This window comes from Panthera uncia, chromosome B4 (assembly GCF_023721935.1).
Source record: "Panthera uncia isolate 11264 chromosome B4, Puncia_PCG_1.0, whole genome shotgun sequence".
Classification (NCBI taxonomy): domain Eukaryota; kingdom Metazoa; phylum Chordata; class Mammalia; order Carnivora; family Felidae; genus Panthera; species Panthera uncia.
The window spans coordinates 12,397,824-12,422,069 of NC_064809.1; the positions used below are offsets into that span (position 1 = coordinate 12,397,824).

Below are 24,246 nucleotides of genomic sequence, written 5' to 3' on the forward strand. Positions count from 1 at the left end.
TCGGTTGTTGTGATAGTACGTCAAGCAACATGCTTTGCTCACAGCCCGAGCCTAACAAAAACAGTATCAATGCTGGGAGAACCCATACGTGTGCTGAGGTTTCTCTCCACGGCGTCGGCTATAGCACGTAAGCCGATGGTTTTCGAACTCGGTTTGGACCTTGGTTTTTCAGTCATTTAACGTGCATTCGCCCAACCACCCCCTCTGTGTGAGACCAAGTCTGTCCCCCAACAGGAGAAGCCAGCAGAGGCAGATGCGGGGGCCGTGGAGGGGTCGGTAGACATCGTCCATTCTTCCTTATTGACATTCTCTACCCGAGTCCCCTGCGCTGTCCAGCAAAGGCTATCACCCCGTGCCTTCGCCCTTCCTCTGGCCTCCACACTGATGCGGACACAGACGTCCATGCCTTCCGAGAGCCAAGCGCTTTCCTCTTGTTAGGAGAGGAGAGTCTGAGGGACCAAGGAAATGCAGGAGTCTTGCTGTTTGCCAGGTATGAAGCATCATCCCATCGGTCCTTCCTTGACTGAGGTCTCCTTTCTGACCTCAACTCTTGTCCCCGCATTCAGAACCAGGCCACCTCCCTCAGGTCAGGGCCTCCTTGCTGATGACCTAATCGCGGCCACCAGGACCCCGCAGTGCTCCGGCTTGCAGCAGAAGCAGGAAGCACCTTTCACTTCACATGGACAAGGCAGGCATGCCCACAGGGTGTATTTGGTTGAGCTTCACCCTCTGAGCAAGCCGAGGAAGCACACCCATCACCGTCTTTAGCAGCCCTCTCCACGAACGCCCACGCTTTAATAAAAAGAGCCGAGGACGCTTCCAGTTATGTAATGACTCACGGAGACGCGGACCAACTCAGCATGATGCGAAGGGGCCCAGAGTCTCAAGTCAGAAAGATCTGGACTGGAATCTTGGCCCTGGCCAGGTAACCATTGTTTGACCATGATCTTCAACCTGGCTGAGGCTCAGATCCCTGTTTATAAAATGAAGCTCTTAAAACCCATGCGGTGGAGTTGTGATAAGGACTCAATTAGATAATACACATAAAGGCCACTGGAATGGAAATAGGAATGGGATACAAATCATGACCTGGAGGCAATTTGCTAAATGAGGGGAGATTGATGGCTCAACCTGGGATTTGGGGGATCTCATTAACCACACGCCAGACCTATCCCCACCCACTTCCAATCCTGCCACTGATCAGTGTTAGAGGCAAAAACCAAAATATGGAAAAGGGAGCAACAGATATCCTTTCCCAAGGGAGATCAGATTCTTAGAAGCTTTAGCAAATTATTGGCTTCTCTCTGAATGGAAATATCACAATGACTAAACAGACCCAGTGGAGAGAGCACACACTAAGAGGAAGGAGTACAGATTGGGAGATTGTATTCCGGCAAAGTCAAGTCTTTGGGACATCCCGGAAGAGCCTCCAAAATTCTGGGCATCCTACTTTGGGGGCCTTGCCCCACCAAGTTTTATTACTGATATCCCACGAGCAAGGTTTAATGGTCCCCTACCAAGCTTTCACCCTGCTTTTGATCTAGATGGAATGAAGAACAGAGGACACATTAGAAAAAAACAAAACTCTTGGGGCACCTGGGTGGCTCAGTCGGTTAAGCATCCGACTTCGGCTCAGGTCATGATCTCGGTCCGTGAGTTCGAGCCCCGTGTCAGGCTCTGTGCTGACCGCTCAGAGCCTGGAGCCTGTTTCAGATTCTGTGTCTCCCTGTCTCTCTGACCCTCCCCCGTTCATGCTGTCTCTCCCTGTCTCAAAAATAAATAAATGTTGGGGCGCCTGGGTGCTCGGTCGTTTAAGCGTCCGACTTTGGTTCGGGTCATGATCTCATGGTCCGTGAGTTCGAGCCCCACGTCAGGCTCTGTGCTGACCGCTCAGAGCCTGAAGCCTGTTTCGGATTCTGTGTCTCCCTCTCTCTCTGCCCCTCCCCTGTTCATGCTCTGTCTCTCTCTGTCTCAAAAATAAATAAACATTAAAAAAAAATTTTTTTTTAAATAAATGTTAAAAAAAAATTAAAGAAAAAAAAAAGAAAAAAACAAAACCCAACGACTGAGGAGGAGGAACCATGTCTGGACTAGAGGGCAACTTGACGAGTCCCTGCTTGGAGTTCAGAGGCATAGGGTCTAATGTTTACGCTCCACAATCTGAACTTTCAAGTATCTTCCTCTGATATCTACAAGGCAGTCCTCAGCTCTGGGCTTCAGAGGTTGCCAGGATCCAGAAAGGACAACATTCCTCATCTTGGGGGTCGGCACACAGAAGTTACCAGGTGTGGCTGGTCCCTGTACAGCCTCTCATTCTGAATGAGCCGTACGAAACCAAGCAACATGGGCTCTTTCTGCTCCGTCTCTGGAGATAGAGGGAGCATGTGTGTGTGTGCACGTGCGAGAGATGTTCTTACATGATTTGCACAAGGATCCTGAAAGAAGAAAATACCAGCACCAGGGAAGAACCGGAGACTTCTTGGCCACCCTCCCCTGCTGACTCAAACCACTAGACCACGCTTGTCTCCGGGGCTGATAAGCATCACTTGGGAGGCCTGGGCTTTGCAGAAGCACTTCGGAGAAAGGATTGGCTGGCCTGGCCCGACTCACTAGGGTGTGAAGCAATGGCCAGTGTGCCAGCCAACACGGGCTGCTCAGAAATATTTGGAAACTCATCCCAGGCGTGTCATCCGTCACTCACCGGAGATCGTTCTGCCCACCGGAGACGGATCACATCACCCTTGTACAGAGAACGGCATCCCAGAAATGAAAGGTGGTGTAATTCCGGAGGGGAATTTTATCATCTCTGATTTAATCTGGGAAACTTTTAGAGAATTTAACCTTTACACAAGTGTTGGCCAGGGGATACTGTGTTGGATTAACGATGATAATGATAAAAATACCGATCTCCAAAAGTGGTTTCACACACATTGTGTCATGGGGCCAATCAATAATCTCTGTGAGTAATTTCCTTCCTTGATCTCTCATCGGGGAGGCAAAGCAGGTACAGTGAGACACTTGCCTAGGGTCAGAGATCTGGAAATGGAGTCCCTGGACCTCCTTGTGGAGTTTATTCCTCACCTGCCACTGTGGGTTGAGGACTTGGTTCCTACGAGAAACGGGAGGGCTCTGGAGCATCTGTGAACAAGCAGAGCTGACTGGGGGGAAAGTTCTCCCGCTCCCGGGCCAACGTGTACTTCCTTCCGTCCCCCAGGGGTCACTGAGATGGACAGCTGAAATTCCCCTATTGCGTGGGCACCTGGTTTGGCCTTTTAAAGGATACTTGCTGCTGATAAATGAACTTTGAGACTAACTTTTTCCAGTTTACTTGTTGCTTCAGAGGGCTGACCTGTTAGCCTGGCAAAGAAGTCTTCTCCAACTGCAGAGGAAGACCATCTTTGACAGGGGGGATGAAGAACCCTAAGAACCGGCCTCTTGGGGCACCTCGTGGGGGGGGTTCAGTTGTTTAAGCGTCTGACTCTTGATTTCAGCTCAGGTCATGATCTCTCCATTCGGGGGATCGAGCCCCGTGCTGGGCTCTGTACTGACTGTGCAGAGCCTGCTTGGGATTCTCTCTCTGCCCCTTCCCTGCTCAGGTGTGCACTCCCTCTCTCTCAAAATAAATAAACATTAAAAAAAGAAAAAAGAAAAAAAAAAGAACCTGCTTCTTGAGTTACTCAAGAGACCCTCAATGCAAAAAACCAGCACAGGGTAGAACAACTCAAACAGCTAATGTACTAACCTCAGGGTGAAATACACTTTGTCCTTTCTCCTTTCAAAATTGTGCTACTGGTGTGTGTGGGGGGTCTGCCCCCAAGAGGCATCAGTGGTGGGGTTCAGGAGGGTTGCCAAGGTCTCCACCCCTCACCACCCATTCCCGAACAACGCAGAGGATGGAATCAATGTTTTAAGGTTCTGACCTCTAACTCTTGCAACCAGAGGGCATAATGCGGACACCCACCCACTGTCTCAAGCTAAAGCAGGAGTCAAAATGCTTTGGCCCGGTTTCTTTTGATCTAATTGGGCTTCAAATCCCTGTGCCAATGTCCATCATCACCAGGAAAGCTGTGGAATGCTCCCATTATGCCTAACAACAACAAAAAACACTCTACTCTGTGCCCATTCACCCCAGAAAATGACCAAAAAAGGGGCCAGGAAGACTTCGCAGAGGAGAAAAACGTGTTATGAAGGACAAAGTGACAGCCTGGCAGGAAGGGCCCTGATTTGAAACTGATTTATGAGCTGAGAGATTGTTTCCTTTTCTCCTATTTTCTTACTATCTTTCTCCTCCCTCCCACTTGGCCCCAGGTCTCTCCGGCTACTCCTCCGCCCACGCCAGGGAAAGAACAACGCCACCCAGACAGGAAGTAAGACAGAAGAGGAAGCCGTCAGGATCCAAGAGGGCTCCGATCTGCTGAATCTTGGGCCCAGTAAGGCCAGAGTCCGGCCACCTCCACACCCACTGAGGACGGACCCACATGATGGGACAAAACGTCCCAGGGGCCAAGGCTGGATCTCCCTCGATAGTTCTGCATCGCCTCTGCCAAGCCAGCAGGATTCTGGAAAGGGGCAAGACCTAGATGGGGCTCTTGACCAGAGGGCTAATGAAGGAGAATGGCTTGTGGAGGGAAGGCAAGGCAGCACGACAGGCAGAGGCGGTAGAGGAAGAGGGGGCCGAGTGTTGACAGAAGCTGTGTGTGAACCAAGGAGACGTCACTCTCCCACCCGCCAGAAAATGCACCTGTGTGTCCGCACTGGGGCTGGGTCAAACCTCCCTCGGAGGATGGCTGTTTACCAAGGCCTGAGGCTCCAGGTCTACTTTAGGGAAATGGCTGGGTGGTTTTTTTTTTTTTTTTAATTTTTTCTTTTTTTTTTCTTTTTTTTTTTTTTTTTTTTTTTGAAAAAGGAACTGGCAGTTGGAAAAGCCTGGAGGGTTTTCACAGCAATTATCCTAAACAGTTAGATGGTGTCTATTAATTGCAAACGGGTTGTTTTTTTTCTCTCTCTCTCTCAAAAAGGAAACAATATGCCACTGTTGAAACACCATAAAGGGCTTGACAGCTCGTTCCTAGGAGAGGTTTCTGAAGTTCGAAAGCACGCTTGGAATTCCTCAAAAGGGCCCTACCTGGCTGCAGTAAAGGGCCAGAGCCCCTGACCACGGCACGGGACGTACCCTCTGGAAGAGCCTGTCTCCTTCCTCCCTCCTGTAACTCTGCAAGGCAGGTCTGTACCTGCGCACCTCTCGGGGCGGGGGACACGGTGCCACCCCCACCCGTCGAATTCTTGAGCCCTAAATTAGGAGACCCAGACTCAGGCCCTAGTGCAACCCTCAGGCAAGCTTCCCTCTTGGTAGAAAGGTCTGGTCTTTGCAAAGTGCCTCCCAGTCCCTGACTTACCTTACTCTGCTTTCTGTCCAGATAGAACTGGTGCTGGCTAATGGCCATAGCCCAGATGGACTTGATCAATGCTGGACATGCGTACCATGTATGTACCGCAATGCCACTGTGTCCAAACGTCCTCCTGGTCACTGAAGCCCTGTGACAGCAAGAATCAGAAGGTTCAGGCATGTTTATGATGAGGGACTCCACTGATCCGTTGACAGCTTTTACCAAGAACCCCGTGGGAACTAAACGCCCTGGCATAAAGGGGACATATGAACACACATGCCAGCATGTGTACACACACACACACACACACACACACACACACACACACAGGAAACTAGATAGCAAAGTCCAGCTTTTCAATGTAATCAAAATTGTATATATATAAGGTGTACAACAGGATTTGATATACACAGTGAAATGATTCCTACGGTCAAGCTAATGATCGTTCTTCACATAGTTGTGTCACAAGAGCACTGGAGATCTACTCTTAGCTCGCGTCCAATATTCAGTGCACATCATTAACTACAGTCCTCGTGCTCTACCTTAGATCTGTAGGCTTATTTGTCCTACCCAACTGCAGCTTTGTACCTCTGACCAACACTCCCTACTTCCTCTCTTCCCTGGCCCAGGTAACCACCCTTCCAGTCTATGCTTCCACTTTTTTTTTTTTTTTTTTTAATGTTTATTCATGTTTGAGAGAGAGAGCATGAGCAGGGGTAAAGCAGAGAAGAGAGAGGACAGAGGATCTGAAGCGGGCTCTGCACTGACAGCAGCAAGCCTGACATGGGGCTCGAACTCACGAACCGTGAGATCAGGACCTGAGCTCAGTGGGACATTCAACTCACTGAGCCACCCAGGAGCCCCTACTATTTGACTTTTGGGATTCCACATATTCGTGAGATCACCCAGTTCTTTCCTTTCTGTGTCTGGCTTATTTCACTTGAACATAATGTCCTCCAGGTATATCCACATTGTTGCAAATGGCAGGGCTCCATTCTTTCCCGTGGCTGAATAATATTCCGTTGTATTTATACACACACCACAATTTCTGTATCCTTTCATCCCTCAATGAACACTTAGGTTATGTCCATATTTTGGCTATCACGAATAATGCTAATCTTTTGATTTACTGGCTCCTTAGGGTTCAGAATCCATTCAAGTTTCTGTCTTGTCTGGGATAAGATGGGTCATTCTAGGTCACTGGATGGTCCTTTTTGAGCTTCAGCTCTTGGCATTGGGCCAAGACAAACTTCAGGAACAGGAAGAGCCTTTGACAATGTCCTTTAGTAAACAGCAGGCAATGCTGCCTATGGTGAAGGATAAGTCAATCCTGTTCTAATCACCACCACCACAGGCCACAGCCTGTGGGAAGTCCCGAAGGAGTCCAGACTTCTTACACTGCTCTAACTCCGTGTTCCTTGAGAGAGTGGTTATCAATCTCAAATTTATTCACAGGGCAGACAGGGTATACAGAATCAGGAGAGGGAAGGCAGAATGGAGTCGAGCCAATCTTCTCCACTACCCCCCTCCACACACGTTTACGTAGGACATAGGGCCTATCTGTGTATGGAGTAGACAGAGGCAATTACACTTTAAAAATAAAACACGAGGGGTGCACGGATGGCTTAGTCGGTTAAGCGTCCAATTTGGGCTCAGGTCATGATCTCACGGTTCATAAGTTCGAGTCCCCCCACCAGGCTCTCTGCTGTCAACACAGAGCCAGTTTTGGATCCTCTGTCCCTCTCTCTCCCTGCCCCTCCCCTGCGCTCTCTTTCTCTCTCAAAATAAACACTAAAAAAACCAAACCAAAACAAAACAAAATAAGAGTGGGAAACATGGGTCCCAAAGGAATTCACATCAATGGTGTAGGGAGGAAAAAAAAAAGGGTTATAGGATGCTTTCAGTGAAGTGTGTCCCTTAGGCAGATGGTTTGGCAAATGAAATCTGAGAACATGTGTTTGCATGCACGTGTGTGTGTGGGTGTGTGCAAGGCAAGGTGCTGGGGTGGGGCCTGGGGTTCCCCACGTGCACATAAGAAAAAAGCGTGTTCTCAAGCTTAAGGTGTCTAATTTGGAAGATTTTCCCTGCAAGACAATTTAGAGCTGCTCCTATCACGGAAAAGGAGCCGGTGACAGAGTGGGGAGGAATGCCCCACAGATCCCTGTAGAAATAAGAAGAAACCATGATGGGAAGCTTCCACTTCGGCTTCTATGCCAATGGCTGCTCCTGGGACCCGGTACGATCCTTTCTCCCAGAAAAGCGGAGTTAGAAAGGATGAGGGGCTGGAGGCACGTCTGAGTGCAAGCACGAGAGTGGCAGGGGCCAAATGCGCGTGTGTTTCAGGGAAGGCAGGGGAGGAAGGGTCCAGGAGGCTCGCCAGGTCTGGGAGGTGCTGTACAAACAGCACATCAGACCCGGAGTTTTCTCCTGCTCCATCATTAACATATCTCTTCTCCGCATCTCTCCCTTCAGGCTCTTCCCACCACACTGACTTTTCTGTTTTGCCTAAACCTTAGAAACGGAATATTTGCCAAGAACCAGAGAACCAATGTGGGTATCGAGCTGGGGGTGCGTGTCCGGGAGCACACGTCGTGCGTCCCCTTCTGTGGTCCACGCTGGGCCCATCGACTCAGGACGCGCCCTCTGCCTGGGGTGATCCCCAGTCCCTGTCTGGGTCCCACCCTCTTCACCGCAGGATTCTTTTCCTTACTTGCCATCCCAACCCTTCACCTCTGGCTCCCTTCCTGGCTGCGACCGCCTCAATGCAGAGTGCATCAGACTCCTGTTCCCTGCTCCAAATACCTGTGGCAACAGCAGTGGGTGAGGCATTTAAGATAAGGAGCGCCCTGTGGGCCCTGGGAAGACCATTTGCTGTCCTAGGAGGCAGGAGGCGGCTGAGAGCCTTTGCTCTGCCATGAAACCCAGTAGCTAACAACCCATGGCAATCCCCTACGTTTGCACTGGTGTCCATCTGGAAAAGGGGTCCTTAAAGCTGCAGTCAGCTTGGGTTTCCAACTCTGACATCAGCATAGACACCTCCCTGGCCACCCCCTCCTTGCCTGCCTCTAGGGTGGAGGACGGCTGTTTCTCTCCGGGAGAGGTGATCACACTCCTGCTTCCAATGCCTCCCTTCCCTCCTCTCTCTTAAGAACCTGAGAGGTTCAGCTCAGAACCTCTCCTGACCAGGCTGGCTTCTCCACTCTCAGTATTTACGGCCTGTGCCATTCAGCACTCAATTGCCAGTATTTTGTATAGAGCGGAGTGGTAACGCCTGGGAGTCTTAGAGCCAGACTCCCCGGGTTCAAGTCCTTCCTCCACCACTTACCGGCTTTTTGTAACCTAGACCAGGTTATATTTTGTTTCTTTTGTGCCTCAGTTTACCACAGGCACAACAGGAAACTAGCAATACCCATTTCCTGGGTTTACAGTGAGGACACTACGAGATAATGTGTCCAAGTCTTTAGAACAGTGCCTGCCCATAAGAAATACCCAGTTCTCTTGCCTTTCTCCCCAGCCGTGCTAACCTCTCTGGACACTGTCTCAGGGCCAAGGACCTCTTTCTGTAGCCCAGAATGTCTGAAACAGGCTAAAAGCCCATGATAATTATGTGTGAGGTTTGGACCCTTTGCTCTATCTTGGGCCTTAGGAAAGGGAGGGGAATTTAGTATTGTATCACGGACAGGGTGACAGGCAGGGAGAACACACACGCACAGATGTGTCCGAGGTGCGTGAGTTAGCAAAATTCCCAACAGAGGACAGGCACGGACAGTGTGCACAGCCCCTTAGATGACCCAGTCCCTAGTTTTCGTCCTGTCGGACAGCCCCTCTCTGCATGGGACCCATTGTGGCAACATTCGGTTCACTCTTTTCAGACACAGAAGGGTGAGGGGGGAGAGAACCTAAGACTGGTCTGATACAGTTCGCCCGGAAAAGCAGCAGCGAGTTCCTTCTTGGGGGGGAGGCCTGTTCTCAGCGTCTGTCCCTCCCCCACGTGGCCTGCTCGGCAGAGGCAGGGTCCGGGGGACACTTCGCATCACCTGACTGTGCAGACTGGCTAAGATGTTCTCCATCTGCCGGTCTCATGGAGAAGGTGGGGGCATGGGCTGAGCTGCTTCCCTCCGAGGGAGTGGCTGCTTCAGGCAGATTACACGGTGGGGGCGGAGAGGCATGTTCCCCCTGCTGGGTTATCGCTGGTGGCAGGGGCTGAGACACAGCACAAGCTCAGCCCTCTGACTTGGGTGTGGGTGTGTGGTGTGTGTGTGTGGGGGGGGGGGGGGGTGGCAGCGTCTCGTTCTGAGAGCCGTCTGGGCGCAAAGTGGCCTGTTTTGGGTGCTCAGAAGCCATGTGCGAGTGGAGCCGGGGCCAACCCCTCTTTGGCTGGCCAAGGCTGGGGTAGCTATCGCTGGTGCCCAAAAGCCCAGTTTGCACCTTTACAGAGTCTGACCTTTCCACCGTCTTCCTGGAGACCCCTTCTTGTAAACCCATCTTGGGACCTATTAAAAGCAATTTATCCTTGGGTGTCAGGCCCGTTTTTGGGGAATTCTGGGCTGCCTCGAAGCCCAGCACTGCCAGCAGACAAAGAGAGGAAGAGCGGCCGGTACGTGCTGCCCGAGAACCTTCCACGCGGGGGCTTGCTGCATTCCAAACGGGGACCCTATTGTTTGGCATCTGACTTTGAGAGCACTGATTTTTCTCCACTGGTGCTCCATGGGACACAATGTGGGGTGGGGAGAAACAGAACTGTGTTTCTTTCACATTCACCCACCACAGTGACACCCTGAAACCACAGCTCGTGGAGTCAATGAACACAGCTCCCTTGGGTACAAATCCCTTTTGGTGCTATCTTCCCAGAAACACTCTCAGAAGCTCTGAATGAGCCATCTAGCCCCTCTTCCTTCGGCAAGACCTCTCTAGAAGGACCCAGCCCACTGCCCCGTTTAATGTGGTGCGTGTTACCGAGTGTCACCCACCTTCCCTAAAACGCCCCGGCACGAGCACAGACAACTCCACACGTATGCACACCGCACACGTGCAGCCAGGTGCCACGATCACGCAACTGCCAATTTCTCTCACGCGTGCGCACGCACACCCAACGCACACTCGAATGCACCGCATCTATCAACACGTTGAGCACAAAACAAAGCTTCACTGTCAGCTGTGACGATACTCCCTGCGGTCAACCGTCCCCTCCCCCCCTCCCCCAAATGAACAATGACAGCACAAAAATCGTCAGGTCAATAACACACCGGGTGCACCACGCGCTCCCGGAAGGAAAGGACTTTTCTAGCTTACCTGCGGGGGTCATGAACTTCCACGGAAAACTTCTTTTCTCTGAAATACAGGTTTTCCAACTGCCTCCATTGGAAGATCTGGACAGAAAACAATGCGGTTTACGTTCAGAAGCAGTTGGCTCTGGGCGGGCGGTAGTCCTCTCTTTGCTGAACTTCTACAGCTGGCAGCTTCCTTATCAACGCTGAGACCACACAGTTTGCACCTCCTCCGTCTCTTGCTACACACCCCCGCACGCTCGCACGCACGCGCGCGCACACACACACACACACACACACACACACAGAGGCTGCTCTCCAATTCAAAAGCGGTTAACGTGGGTGTGGATTTTCCTGCAGGTTTCTTAACAGGAACAAAACAAGTTCTTTTCAAGTTGTTCCCCTCTGCTTTGCCCTTTGTTGCGGGATCCACGACCCTTCCGGCGCCCGCAGACTTTTCCCTCCACGGGGAGGGGGGCCGAGCGTGAGCGCTGGGAGGGAGGGCTGCGGAGGGAGAGCAGGGGAGCTCTCACAGGGGAGCGGGGGCCATCTGCACGCGGCGCCGAGCTGAGCCTTCTCCCTCCAGTGCTGAAATGGGAAGGCGGTCAAATTCCCAGCCTCCCATCGGGACTCCACTTCCTGCCCACTAATGTGTAAGAGCTCGGACTCGCCCTGGTGAGTCGGCTCCGGGAAGCTTCTCTGCGAAGGGCGGGGGCCGCTGGAACCTTATTTCAGGGGTAGGCGACTCGACTCGAGATAAGGAGACGAGCCTGTCAAGCCCCTGCTTCTTCCCGCGGCACAAAGAAACTCCAGAGTCCCGCTGCCGGCGGGAGGCTTGCAGCCAGCGGCCCTCGGCCACGGCCAAGGGAGAGGCCAAGTACAGTTAGGGCAGTTTTGAAAAGTGGGAGGGAGAGAGCGCCCGCCGCTGCCCTCAGGCCCTGGCGGGCACGACTCCGACTCCTTCCACCGGAGAGGAGGGGGCCCTGTTAACTAAGCAGCGGACTACAGGGTCTGGGAGTAATTAGGGCAGCACTGCTCTGGAAGGCGTTCCTTTCATCAGGAGAAAAAGCGAACGGTGGACCGTGTCACAAGAGGTTAAAGTTACGCGCACACGCATTTATATTTACATTATGTTTACATTCGATGCCTCTACTGCAGCTGCTTCTATACACTTAGAAGTTGAGTGGATTTGGCCCACAAAGGGTAGATCAGGAATCCTGGGAGTGGCTGATTCCTCCCTGGGGTCGTCCCTTTGCCCAATGCATGGAGGCCTAGGTTTTTTAGGGTCTCATCCTCTACCTAGCGTCCTCTGAGTCTGAGCCGGGGCTCCTGATGCTCCCTGACCTGCTCACATTTTCTCCTCCTTAAAAATGTGACAGCAATTTCCCAGTGCTCCCTCAGCCCTGCCTCCCCAGACATGCCAGCTAGTCAGGGCTTGGCCAAAGGACTCCACCCCTTTGTCAGACTGGGCTGGGGAAAAAAAAAAAAAAAAGGTTTCTAGAATGGCCGCATTCTTTTCTCTCCACGACCTGCACTGCCGAGCTGTACCATTATTTTGTGTGCACAATAGGGAGGAGGGCCTCTCCTCTTACTACTCTTTGGTCCACAGCTCAAAGAACATTTCACTCTGAAGCCCAAGGAAAACCGTACTTCTTTTTCCTTTAGTGTCAGTTCAAGCGAGTAGAGAGACATTTCAAGGAAAGCAAGTGACCCAGAGCCCTACCTTAGCTCAGACCGCTTTGCGTGAGGTCACAGAGGAAAAGGCACCTGAGTAGAGCCCATTATTCAAGTCACAGATCTGAGTCTCACTCTGCTATTGGATGCTCTGCTAACAAGCTCGGCGAAACACCTGAAGTTCCTCTCTGCCCACCCTCCCCCTGCCTTCCCGTTGTTCGACATTTATAGACACACTGCCTGAACTTAGCCAGAGGATTCAAAAGCACCAGAACTCACAGATCCCGGACACGGACCTCCTGATCTGGAGCTAGGACACAGGACAAAGTGGCCAGGCATACACACCTGGGGTCTGAGTGCATCTGTATGAATACGGGGGCCCCTACGTCCAAGCCGTCTGACCCTACGCAAATGACAGCATTTCCTTTAGCCTCAGTTTCCCCGTCTGTAAAATGGCCATAATCCCCCTCTAAGGTAGAGACAACAGATCCTTGGCACGGTGTGGGCACAAAGTGCTCCGAGAACTTAGACCTTAGTGAGAGTCCCTCAGTGCTCTTACTTCTCTCGACTCCTGGCAAGTAACAGAGAATAACCAAAATAATTTTCTTCTTAAATTTCCTAACTCCAGAGCTGACACGGGGGCGTCAGGAAATAAAATGTGGTTATTCACATGCTGGAAAGCTTTGAGGAAGTGTACAGAATTCTCCCCCGTCCCCTTCTCTCATCCCTCTCCTCTGAAAACTGGGGCGGATGACAGAGGGCGGTTCGCTAAGGGGGACCCCCGACTCCTGCACTGCACCCACCTTGGCCACGGCTGGCTTCATGCGTGCGTGATACGCGCATAGAAGGGCCCTGTGCTTGATGTGACGTTCTGCTCAGTCTCACTAGATTTTGATCAAGGGGCCCTGCAGATCGTATCGCTGGTCCCAGTCTTGAGTCCTGGCTGGTGCTCGAGCCACAGGCTCTGTCCTGGACAGCCCTTGGGGGCAACGTGCCCACAGTGCATCGGACGGGCAGACCTCCAGGGGCTTTCTCCTCATGGTCAAGAGAAAAGAAAGCAAACTTGGTGCTTTTGAACACCCTACCCAGCCCTTTCAGTTGAAGCCCCTTTCCACTGGGTGGCAAACCCCAGAGCCGATGCTTGGAGGCTCTGTTTCCCTCCTCGCTCCCACTCCTTGAGAAGCAGAAGGCAAACAGAGCCTCCCCAGAGATGCTTCCAGACACTGCTGTTGCAGAGGGCCTTGCCTCTGTCCATGCTGCCAACTGGCCCAAACGTAACCCTCCGGGCTTGGATGGGGTCCCTCTGTCCCCCTGCTGACCCTGGTAGCCTGGCCCCAGCATCTCTCTAGGATGCTGGACATTTGTAGACATCTCCTAACAGGGGGCAGAGCAGAAGTTTTCCCTGAGGTCGGCTCTAAGCAGAGAGTGTGTTTGCAAACGAAACTCTGGGAAGGGAGGGTGAGAGGGAGTTGAATGAATGCAGCTTTTTTTTTAGGACCGAATAGCACTGGGACACTAGCAGGGTCCCGGGAACTGTAAAGGAGGTGCTCGTGTGGAAAGACGAGCCCAGACTTTTTCATCTCATGCACGGCACATAGGAAGGGTTGGGGGCCAGGGTATGAGGGCAGCTAAACGTCTCCCCTGTGCATTCAGGCAGATGCTGGCCACTAGGGCCAACATCGCTTGCTGTAAATGAACCGTCCCTTCAGGGAGGGCTGGGCGTTTCTGGCCCCAGGCCCCTGTGCCCCGCAGCTTCGAGGCCAGCCTGCTAAACCCTCTATGCTAAGGCTCCCGGAGTACCAGCAGCAAGCAGACAGAAGATGCTCGACCTTGCCTCCTCTTTGTCAACAGGGTGCACCGGACTCCAATGTGCTGGTTTTGGAGGCAGCCCCAGATCGTCCGTGTCACTTCAGGAGGAGAGCCTCTCTGGCTTGGTGCAGCCATCATAACCCAGCTACCAGTTACAGCTGTCAATGTGCTTTGCAAATCCACATACAGACGCATCACACACACGGGACGATCATTACGGCTTAGCTAGTTCCCTTAGGGTTTTGCAGGACTTCTACGGCCAATTAGGCCCACGCAGCTAATTAAAAGCTAGCATGCTGGTTTATCAATAATCAAAGGATTTATAAATTAATACATATTAAATCAAGGCCTCTCTAAGGTACCTCATCTGGGCATCTTTCAAGTTCTACAAACATGCCTTCTTTGATCTTTTAGCATTCCCCAAGAAGAATGAGCCCGAGATTTACTTCTTGGGGAAAGGGAGGCCCAGAGAAATTAGGGGAACTGCCTCAGGCCACACAGCAAGTCAGTGAGGGAACCAGAAACCCGAGTCAAGGGCACCTGGCCCATTACTCTGTGCTCCTTTCCACACGGACCCACCAATTAGCGGGAAGAGCTTTTACTCACTAATGGCTGGTTAACTTTATGAGAATTATTTTTACAAATGAGCAGCCACGTCACTGTAAGGAGAAAGTACAAAACCAAATCTTTCTAGTTCTACACAATGGCTTTTCGTTCCCTTTTCTGCTGTAAACGATAACAAGTATTACTTTCTCCTCTTAGAGACCTGGATTCTTCTGGTTTTCTGTACAGAGATGCCTCAGTGCTTTGAGGCTTCCAAGTAAGGACTAACCAACGACAAGAAGCATGATTAAGAACAGCAGCAATAACGGGGCTTGTCCTGAAAACCAGAACTTAGAAAAACGGTCCAGAAGTGGTCGGAGACAGGATCTGTCACCACGGTGGGAAAACGTGGCTGGTACTACATGTCGACTGGTCGATTTTGAGCCAGACATGGGATTCCCAAGGGACCATGGGTCCTCCACGTCCACTTTCTGGACCCCGCTATTGTAATGGGGGAAACAGGAGATGGGACACATTAACGGAGAGCAAACACGAGTGGCTAATAAATAACCGTGTTTGAGCAAGAGGTTGCACTATACACACTTAATGAGCCGACCTGGGTAGCTGGATCCTATTAGCTGGTCTGAGGGATTCCCACATCCTGTGTATCGCTGAAGGTCAAGGCAGAAAAGGGCTAATGTCCGCCCCCATGCCATGTTCCTTGTGAGTGGGGGAAGGTACGGTGGGGACACGTGTTCACTGAGTGCCGGAACAGCACACGGGGTGGTGGGCAAGCTCTTGGAATGATGCGGAAATAAAGGCCGAACAGGAAGCTCGCTTTAGTGGCTCTGATTCTTGACGAGGACTTCAGGGAGCCTATCTTCCTCCTGTCCCTGAGGCTGAGTCACCAAGCCTCATCATGACCTCTGAGTAACTTCCTGCTGCTTCTGGGGGGCGGGGGGTGGGTAATATACAGAATCCCAGCAGCCATCTGGTCCAGGCTCCTCCTTCCACAGATAGAGCAAACCCCGTGGAGGGAGGTCAGGGAATTGGCAGAGGTTAAATAAGTAACTGATGTTGGGACCCATCCCGTGACTGGGCTGTCCTAGGGTCTTTCTAACCTACCACGAAGGCCTGACGACGAGCGAGAACAAATTGTTGCAAAGCCAATGGGTAAGGGAAGGACTGCTTCTTCAAAGGCCCCTGGCAACCTCAAGATCCTGTATGCTTTCCAAACACCAGCAAAGAGTGCTCTTATAAAAAGAATTAGACTCATAGCCAGGAATAATCTCCAAGCTCAGAATGAAACATACGAATTAGAAAACTCACTTCCTTGTTTCATTTCTGCAGTGTTCACCTTCTAGAAACAGGGCTGTCACTCCCAACTTCGTGGGTTGACACCATATGCCAGGATTTATTTTTTTTCTACCAGCAGTTGCATAAGCATTCAATATATTTTACTTGATAAAGAAGAAAGAAGCAAGTCCCTGGGGCTGTAGGTCACATCTAATCCCTACCCCCTTTCCAATCTTTGAAATAGTGGGGTCTACTTTGTTTCAGTTCATCACTTTTAGGGGCAGGGACTCTGGCTTGGAAGTCAAGAGGCCTCGGTGATCATCTTGACTCTATATACACCCCTGCATCTTAGGCTCCTTTTCCGTAAAAGGAGGCGTGTATGCGCACGCATGGGCATTCCTACATCCTTAGGCATGTGTTGAAGGCCAGCACTGGAAATCCAAGGAGTGTCACTCATCCTGCCCCTTGTTGGAGCTTAAAAATAAAATTGCTGGTCTTAAACACTTCCTAGTTCTAGGAGACCATCCAGAATAATACTGATTAAAAGAATGGTTTTCAAAGCCACACGGTCCACCACTTACTGGTTGCACATTCCGCTAATGTAATTTCTTTGGGTCTTAGTTTTCTCATCTTTCAAATACTATGACTAACAAGCTTTTTTTTTTTCCCCATAGAGCTGTTGTATTAATAGATATAAAGTGCTTAAAATGGTGCCCAGCACATGGCACTCAAAAAATAGCAGCTATCATGATGTTCTCTCCCCTCCACCATTTACACACCAGGACACCTATTAGCCCCAAGTACAGGTTACATAGTTTTTCAAAAAATATGGCTACTATGGTACCATGGGCATTCTTAACGATGTTTGTCTTACTTGGATTTTCCCCAATGCAAGCGTAAGCCTAACCTGGGCTCTTGTTCATTGCATTTCAGTTGATGTTGGCTGTTCCCTTAGGGCTCCTTGGCTCCAATTATTAACCAGCCAATTCCCACCCAGGTCCACTGCAATTCTGACCAGAGTCAGCGTTGACCGTTCACCTACTACAATCTCTCATCTCCCAACATTAACCCTGGGAAGAAAGCATCCTACTCTAATACCGCTCAGTATAACACTGAATGGGCTATGCTGGGAAGCAAATCAGACCCCCCCAAAATAGGCAAGCCACGTTCACAGATAATTAGCTTACCAAGTGAAGAGGAGTAGGTCCTTTGTTACCTGCACCGAAGGAGGGCTCCCTGGCATCTATTTTCTCCCCAAAGGGCCACATACCCAGCAAGGAAAACAATGGCTAATTTTTCTCAGCAGCCAGACCTAATGGAATCAAGATGTTGCTCAGGCTGGCTGCCTACTCCTTGCTGTCAGACTACACAAGCTCTAAATTGATTTGGTTAATTCAGCGACAGATGCTCAGAGCACCAGGCCTTGACCTTTTAATGGATGACCTCTCTTTAACCCATCAGAAACCTCTTAGCTTCCTTTGGCTTCAGAATCATCACTTGGGCAAAAGAGATAGAGGGTCAAGAAGTACTTCACAGGCCCAGAGAAACAGGTCACTTTTACTCCCTCCCTCCCTCCCTCCCTCCCTCCCCCCACCCCCACTGGACTTCATTTCCTTTTATTGTTCTCCCTGGAGGGCATCTCTATTTTTTTGCGGGGACTTTGGTCTTCCTTACAGAAAGATCTTACCACGAAGTATGGCAAATGTAGGAACTTTTAAAGAGAAGCTGAAAGGGTCTTTCCCTTGTCCTTGACCTCCTGAGGTAAGCTCCTCCCTCCTCAGAGTGCCTCTGGGGAATGCACAAAGGTTAGTCCTGAATGGAGAAGCTGGCCAGGCCAGCTATCTGGGTCTAGCTTTGCCTTTTTTTCTTTTTTTTTTAAAGTAGTGAACACTGTGGTCCAGTTTTGTGCAGCTCGACCTTGCGAGCTCCAGGCTTTCTTTTACAGAAACCTTCAAGGCTGAGGGTGGGGGTCGGAGGGGAGGTTGGATTAAATAGGAGGTGGAGATTCAGGAGCACATCTGTCCCAGTGAGCCCAGGGTGATCTGTCGAAGTGCTGAATTACCATACTGCATACCCGAAACTAATACTCCATTGTGCTACCTGCAATTAAAATGAAAACTCAAAAAAAGTGAAACAACCTTCAAGGCTCCTCACACCTGCCATGACTTACGTCCATGGGATTCTTCACAGAGGGAACTAATTGGAGACATTTAGCACATCTGGAGGGAAAATTATGATGGGCCGTTTTCACCCGGAATGGCAAGGATTTCCCTCTTTGGACCGCTGTGAAGGGTTTTTGTTTGGATTACTTTGGAGAGCAGACTTTGGGGGAAAACCTGTAGTTTTCATTTTGGGGAGGGAGGAGAAGGGTGGCAGTTATCCATCCTTTATGGCTGGTGGCTCTGTCCAGGGGCACAGCATCACCGTAACACCTCGTTTCTCTGGTGGAGGCCATCCGACTCCGAGGAAGACGAGGACAGGATGGTGAACAGGTTGGCAAGCAGCTCTCCATAGAAAAACAGGTATAGACTCCTCGCTAAAACCTGGTTTAATCAAGCTTAAAACAAAACAAAAAAACCTAACAGGACAATCCTCTACCGTAAAAAACAAAAGAAATTAGTAAGGCAGCAAGGGTTCTTTGGGAATAATTAAGAGCAGCTTGTGTAGACTTTAAACACCTAGTGCCTCAAGAATTGGCCGGTCCCCTGGGAGCAAGGTCTCGCAGACCTGTGGTTTCTGTGGGTGCCATGGGAGAGGCTGGCCGCCTGCTGCTAGGACCTCAGGTGTGAGCTCCGGGCGCTCCCGGCTCGAAGGGTCTTAGAGCTTCGGCCGATGGGCACCGGACCAGGGGGCTGGCAGCCTGCTTCTCAAGCCAGGCTGCAGCAGAGAATACTTGTGGTCTTGCTGGCTGCCCTTGCAGGGGGGATGGCAGCCAGCAGAGGTGGGGAGGCCGGGACTGCCCCACTTCAGACTGTCTGCTGGGGGGTCCGGCCCCTCCCCTGGGTGGCCATCCCTGCAGCTGGGGCCCTGCTGGACTTTGGGGACCTCTCCTTCTGGATCTTCTTGCTGGAGAGGTTTTGTTTCCGTGCCACACTGTTCCTTCCCAGAAAGAAGGGGGAAGAGAGGATGTTTCCAGAAGGACTGGTCCTATTTACAACTCTGCTTTTCTACCCTCTTCCTTGGATTGGACAGGTCAGTTTGGACAACTGTAAATTTGGGGGAGTAAGGGTGGGGAGGAGAGGAGGAAACCCATACTTGGACTCAGCAGCCTGCTGTAATCCAGGCTTTCTTCCCAGAGCTCTCCCCACCCCCAGCCTGGGCTAGTTCCCCCGGACATCCACATATGTACTTCTGCCAAGGCAATGACCATCTGTACTTCAACTGTTTTTTTTTTTTTTTCCGCTTAAAGGTCCTCCCTACCAGACTAGGAGCCTCCTGAAGTTACTTTCCTGGCACCTACAGCAATTCCCAGGGGGTACTAGGCACTCAACAATGATCTGCTGAGAAAAGAGCTTAGGAAGTAGGCATTATGGCAGCAAGGTTCAGAGAGGTTAAGTCACTTTCTTGAAGTCACACAGGTGATCAATGATGGGAGCTGGTATCTGAATGCTTATCCACCGCACAAAATTCAGTCAACGTCCACATCATGAAGAACCCCGGTGGGGGTTAACGAGTAAATCTCTCAGCTGCAAGGGATATGCCAACAGGGAAGTGGTACTGGGGGCCAGCCCAAGAGCCACAGCCCAGGAACCACAGCCTTCTGGCAGCCATGGTCTGAACTAAACTCTATCCCACAGGGAACGGGGTTGGGGGTGGGGGGAAGTCTATGGTCCCAAGCTGGAATTCTCCAGACCTGGAGGGACTCCCATAGGTCCTTCTGCCTACAAAGTGCCTCAACTGGCTTCAGGCTCTTCGGGAGGCTTCACGCGGGGCAGGGCTCACACGGAGCCCCAGGGAGCTGGGGGTGAGGGCTTCGCCACGCGGTTCTTTCCGGCTGTGCCGGCATCGGGTGTTCCACAGGCTCACAGTTTCAGGAAGGTGAGGCTAACCTGGGTTTCCCCTTAGAATCATGCTCGTTCACAAAGACAAAATCTCCCCGAGCTCCCTCATTTGTGCCTGGCTCAGCACAAACCACCTGATAGGTTTCCCAAGGCAAAAACACGGTGACTGGAGCCGACAAGCAGGGTTTCCCAGCCTAACGCTTCCTGCTTCGGAGAAAGAAAAGGTGTCCAGACTAGCCAGTGCTGTACCACGGCCCGCAGCACCCCAGCGACGGCACTCCTGATGTCCAGTGACTGTTAGCTTTGTGGCTCTTTTTGGTCCAAGAGACAAAAATAAAAATAAAAATAAAAATAAAAATAAAAATAAAAAAATCAAGGGACAGTCCAGATGGAAAGAACTTTTTATGCTTTTCATCTTCCCAACAACAAACCTGCGCTGTGAAAAGCGCCGGGGCCTCCTGCCTCCCTTCCCCTTGCTTATAAAGGGCTCACTCTCACCGGAACGCTCAAACCCTTCCTTACAGGAGCGACGTACTTATCCTTGTGGCCACTGCACACGTCCACGTGGAGACAGCCTCACAACTGGTGGTGCCACACAAGCTATAATATTCAGCTGTTTTTATTCATGTCGCAGCTACTTATGGAGTATCTACTGTGTGTCAGGCACTGTGCTAAGCAGCAGATCTAGGTACGTAGGTATATAAGAGAATCCATACATTTTTGTGGGACAGGGGGCAGGCAGGCAACTACCTAAGAAAACCATGCAGTTAGGAAGTCAAAGGAAAACAGGTTCCAAGGACAAACAGAAGATAGGACATGGGTTGCCACCGTCGATAAGGTGGTTGGGGAAAGCATCGCTGAAGGGACAGCTGAGTCTTTTCAGGAGGAAACTGGGGGCAAAGCCATACGCCTTATGAGGGAATAGAGCAGATGCAAAGACCCAAAGGCACCACTTGTGGGTGTGGGTTTGCTAAATGAATGCAGGAAATGTTGAAAGAAGCCTCAGAAGACAATGGGATAGTCTTCAGCCAAAGAGGAACAAAGTCCCGATTCAGGCGACAACAGGAATGGCCTTGGCCAACCTTCTAAGTGGATGAAGCCAGACTCCAAGAACACAGATTCTAGGATTCTACTCACATGAAATGTCTGGAAGAGGCAAATCCAGAGACCGAAAGCAGGCTGAGGGTGCCCAGGGCTTGGGGGAAGAGATGGGCAGCCACCGAGAGCTCCCCGGGGGTTCGCCCGTGCTCCTGACTAGCAAATCTTGGCCTGGGTTAACCGTGAATCACAAGACGCTCTTTAGTTACAACTAACTACTTGAAAGGAGCCATTGCTCGAAAGGAGCCAGGCATCCAGGATAAAAGCCCCCTCAACACACCCCCCTAGTGGTGTTCCTTCACCCTATAACGCATCCCTCACCCGTTGGAAGGTCCTCTGACCAGGCCCCTCCCCTCGGATCTGCTGTGTTGGCCTCTAAGGATGATACCTGATCTCCCCTTGCCTGACAGCTCTGGGTGGAGGCATCTCCGGGGGAATGTTCTCCTCCACTGCTGGGTGACCTGTAGTCTTTCCCGGAGCAGGCTGGTGAGAAATCTGGTTAGTGATCTGTTTTTTTTATGGGTTTTCACACCCCACAGCTGCAAGCATAAAGTCAAGGCTGTACTTAAAGATCTACATGTGTGCACGCACGTAGGGGCAATTCTCTCAGCTGGGGCCCCTAATGCCTATCACCGCGAAGGGCTGGGTTTTGGTTTCCAGGCGAACAAGAGGCCTGGAGAGACGGGCATCCACAGCCCCTTTGGCTCTTTGCCCTCCTAATAAAAGGCCGAAACAGGAACATTCAGCACAAGGAGGCTAAGTCTGCTGTCGTCCGGGGGGAGTCCGTGGGCCACATCTGATGGCAGGAAATACTTCCTAGAACGATTACAGGAATTGGTGAGGAGACTCGTAAAGCCTCATGTAGCCGTCAGAAACACCTGCTGGTGATGCTGGAAAGAACTGGGTGGTTAAATGGTCCAGGATTTCACTGGCCAGGGCTCTCTGGAGTCTCCCCAAGTTGGCTCAACACAAGTTTGTGATGAACTGTGCTCCGTGGGCAGAACCGTGTACGGAATATGAAAGTGGAAACATTGGCTGAGACCAATGGGTAGTAAGCAGACCACCCAGGAATAGAGGCCAAAAAACGGGTAAAGAACAGACTCGACGGGCCAGCACACACCTTGCTTTGCTGCGACAGACCTGGTCGGTCTGATGTCATGGTGTGATTGCTCACGAGGGCCATCTTCCACTGTCTGAAGCGTCCTGGTTTTGATACTAAAACCCCATGGTCACAGAAATACAAATACTCGATGATTCTACTTCCACAAAGTTCCCAGAGCCGTCCAACTCACAGAAACACGAAGCAGAACCCTGGGTCCCAGGGGCTGGGGGTGAGGGGGGAGCGTGTGCATGTGCAGGTGGTTGTTTAGAGGGGAGACAGAGTTTCAGGCGTGAAAAAGTTCTGGAGATTGGCTGTACAACCACGTGATATACTTAATACCAACAAACTGGACACGTACGAATGGTTCCGGTGGTAAATTCTGTGTGTATTTTATCGCAGTTAAAACAATGAAAAAATTTTTAAGCCTCATAGTTGAGATAACCCCCAAACCCCTCACCCTCAATTGGGGTATAAAATGTCTGGCAAGGTGGAAACTGAGGGAGGAATTTAGGGGGAGAGAGAGGTGTTGTGAGCCTCCCCCCTACCTGGGGAGGGACGTGGAGGGTGCCTGCAGCAAACTTACTGGAGACCGTGCTCACTAGGGTCGCCGGGAGAACTTGACGGGAGCCCCCTCAAGTTGGGGGAACCCCAAACTGCTGACTGGCTCCTTCCTGCTCAAGAAATCAAGACGACGAGGAGCAGGATGGCCAGGTGAGCGGGAGAGGGGAGAAGATTTAACTTGAAGTCAGGTTTGGAGCTTTGGGTATTAGGACTCTAATTACTTCATAGAGTTAATTTTGCTATTCAACGTGACCGTGAGACTTTGTATTTATTTATTTCTTGGGAGTGATCAGACAAGTTACAGGACTGTCCCGGTTTTTATCTAGGGAAGGAACCCATATTTATTTATTTATTTATTTATTTATTATTTTTATTAAATTTTTTTTAATGTCTATTTATTTTTAACAGAGAGAGAGACAGAACGTGAGTTGGGGAGGGGCAGAGACAGAGGGAGACACAGAATCTGAAGCAGGCTTCAGGCTCCAAGCTGTCAGCACAGAGCCCGACGCAGGGCTCAAACTCGTCAACTACGAGATCGTGACGTGAACTGAAGTCGAATTCTTAACCAACTGAGCCAGCCAGGCGCCCCGGGAAGGACCCGTTTTTAGAAAACTGTGTGAGATAACAGAGATCGGCCTTTTGAGACCCAGGCGGTCAATGTTCTTGTTAGACTAGCAAAGTCTTTGGGTTTGAAGCCAGAGAAACCAAATCTGTTCCCAAGTCACTACTGGATCATGGCTCCTTTTGGGGTGGGTGGGGTTACCGGATGTCCCTCTGCAGAGGTCTGGGGTCCGACAACAGTGTTTGGTCTTAATTTGCTTCTTCAAGTTGCATCCAAGGTCAGTGGGGCTCCCTGAATAATGGGAATCTGTGACTTATTTAGAAGCCGGTCAGCCTCAAGGGGACTCTGGCCTGTCTAGCTGGGCGTTTATTTGCGTGTTTTAAATACCTAATGGTTGTGTTTGACCCTACTCTCCATGCCATCAACCTGGCGGTTGATATGGCCTCCCTTGTGCTGTCACACGTGCCCGCCCGCTTCAGGAGGACAAGAAGCCTGAGACCGGGCACTGCTGTGGGAAGTAACTGAGCCCTAGGAGAACTCACGCATCACAAAAGGGACGGGCGTGTCACGGAGGGAGAACAGCTCATCTCATCAGGTCCACCTCAGGCTCTGTCCAAACCAAACAACAGTCAAAGACAGCTAGGGGTTCACCTGCTTAGAAATGGGCACTTTCAGCGCCTCGGTAGCTCAGTCCGCTTAGCGTCCGACTTCGGCTCAGGTCATGATCTCACAGCTTGTTGGTTCAAGCCCCAGGTTAGGCTCTGTGCTGATAGCTCCGAGCCCGGAGCCTGCTTCCGATTCTGTGTCTCCTTCTCTCTCTCTGCCCCTCCCCTGCTCGTGCTCTGTCTCTGTCTCTCTCTCTCTCTCTCAAAAATAAACATTGAAAAAAATTTTTTAGGGGCTCTTGGGTGGCTCAGTCCGCTGGGCATCAGACTTTGGCTCAGGT

At 51.0% G+C, this 24,246-nt stretch overlaps 1 protein-coding gene across 1 annotated transcript in view; it reads right to left on the reverse strand.

The window, feature by feature from the left end:
- Positions 1–24,246, reverse strand: part of FRMD4A (FERM domain containing 4A) — a 168,522-nt gene that overhangs the window by 53,319 nt on the left and 90,957 nt on the right. The window contains exons 11-12 of the mRNA XM_049624448.1: positions 10,680–10,756; positions 5,397–5,535 (exon numbers count right to left, since the gene is read on the reverse strand). Of these exons, the coding sequence (XP_049480405.1) occupies positions 5,397–5,535; positions 10,680–10,756 (216 nt within the window). The remainder of the gene's footprint in view (positions 1–5,396; positions 5,536–10,679; positions 10,757–24,246) is intronic.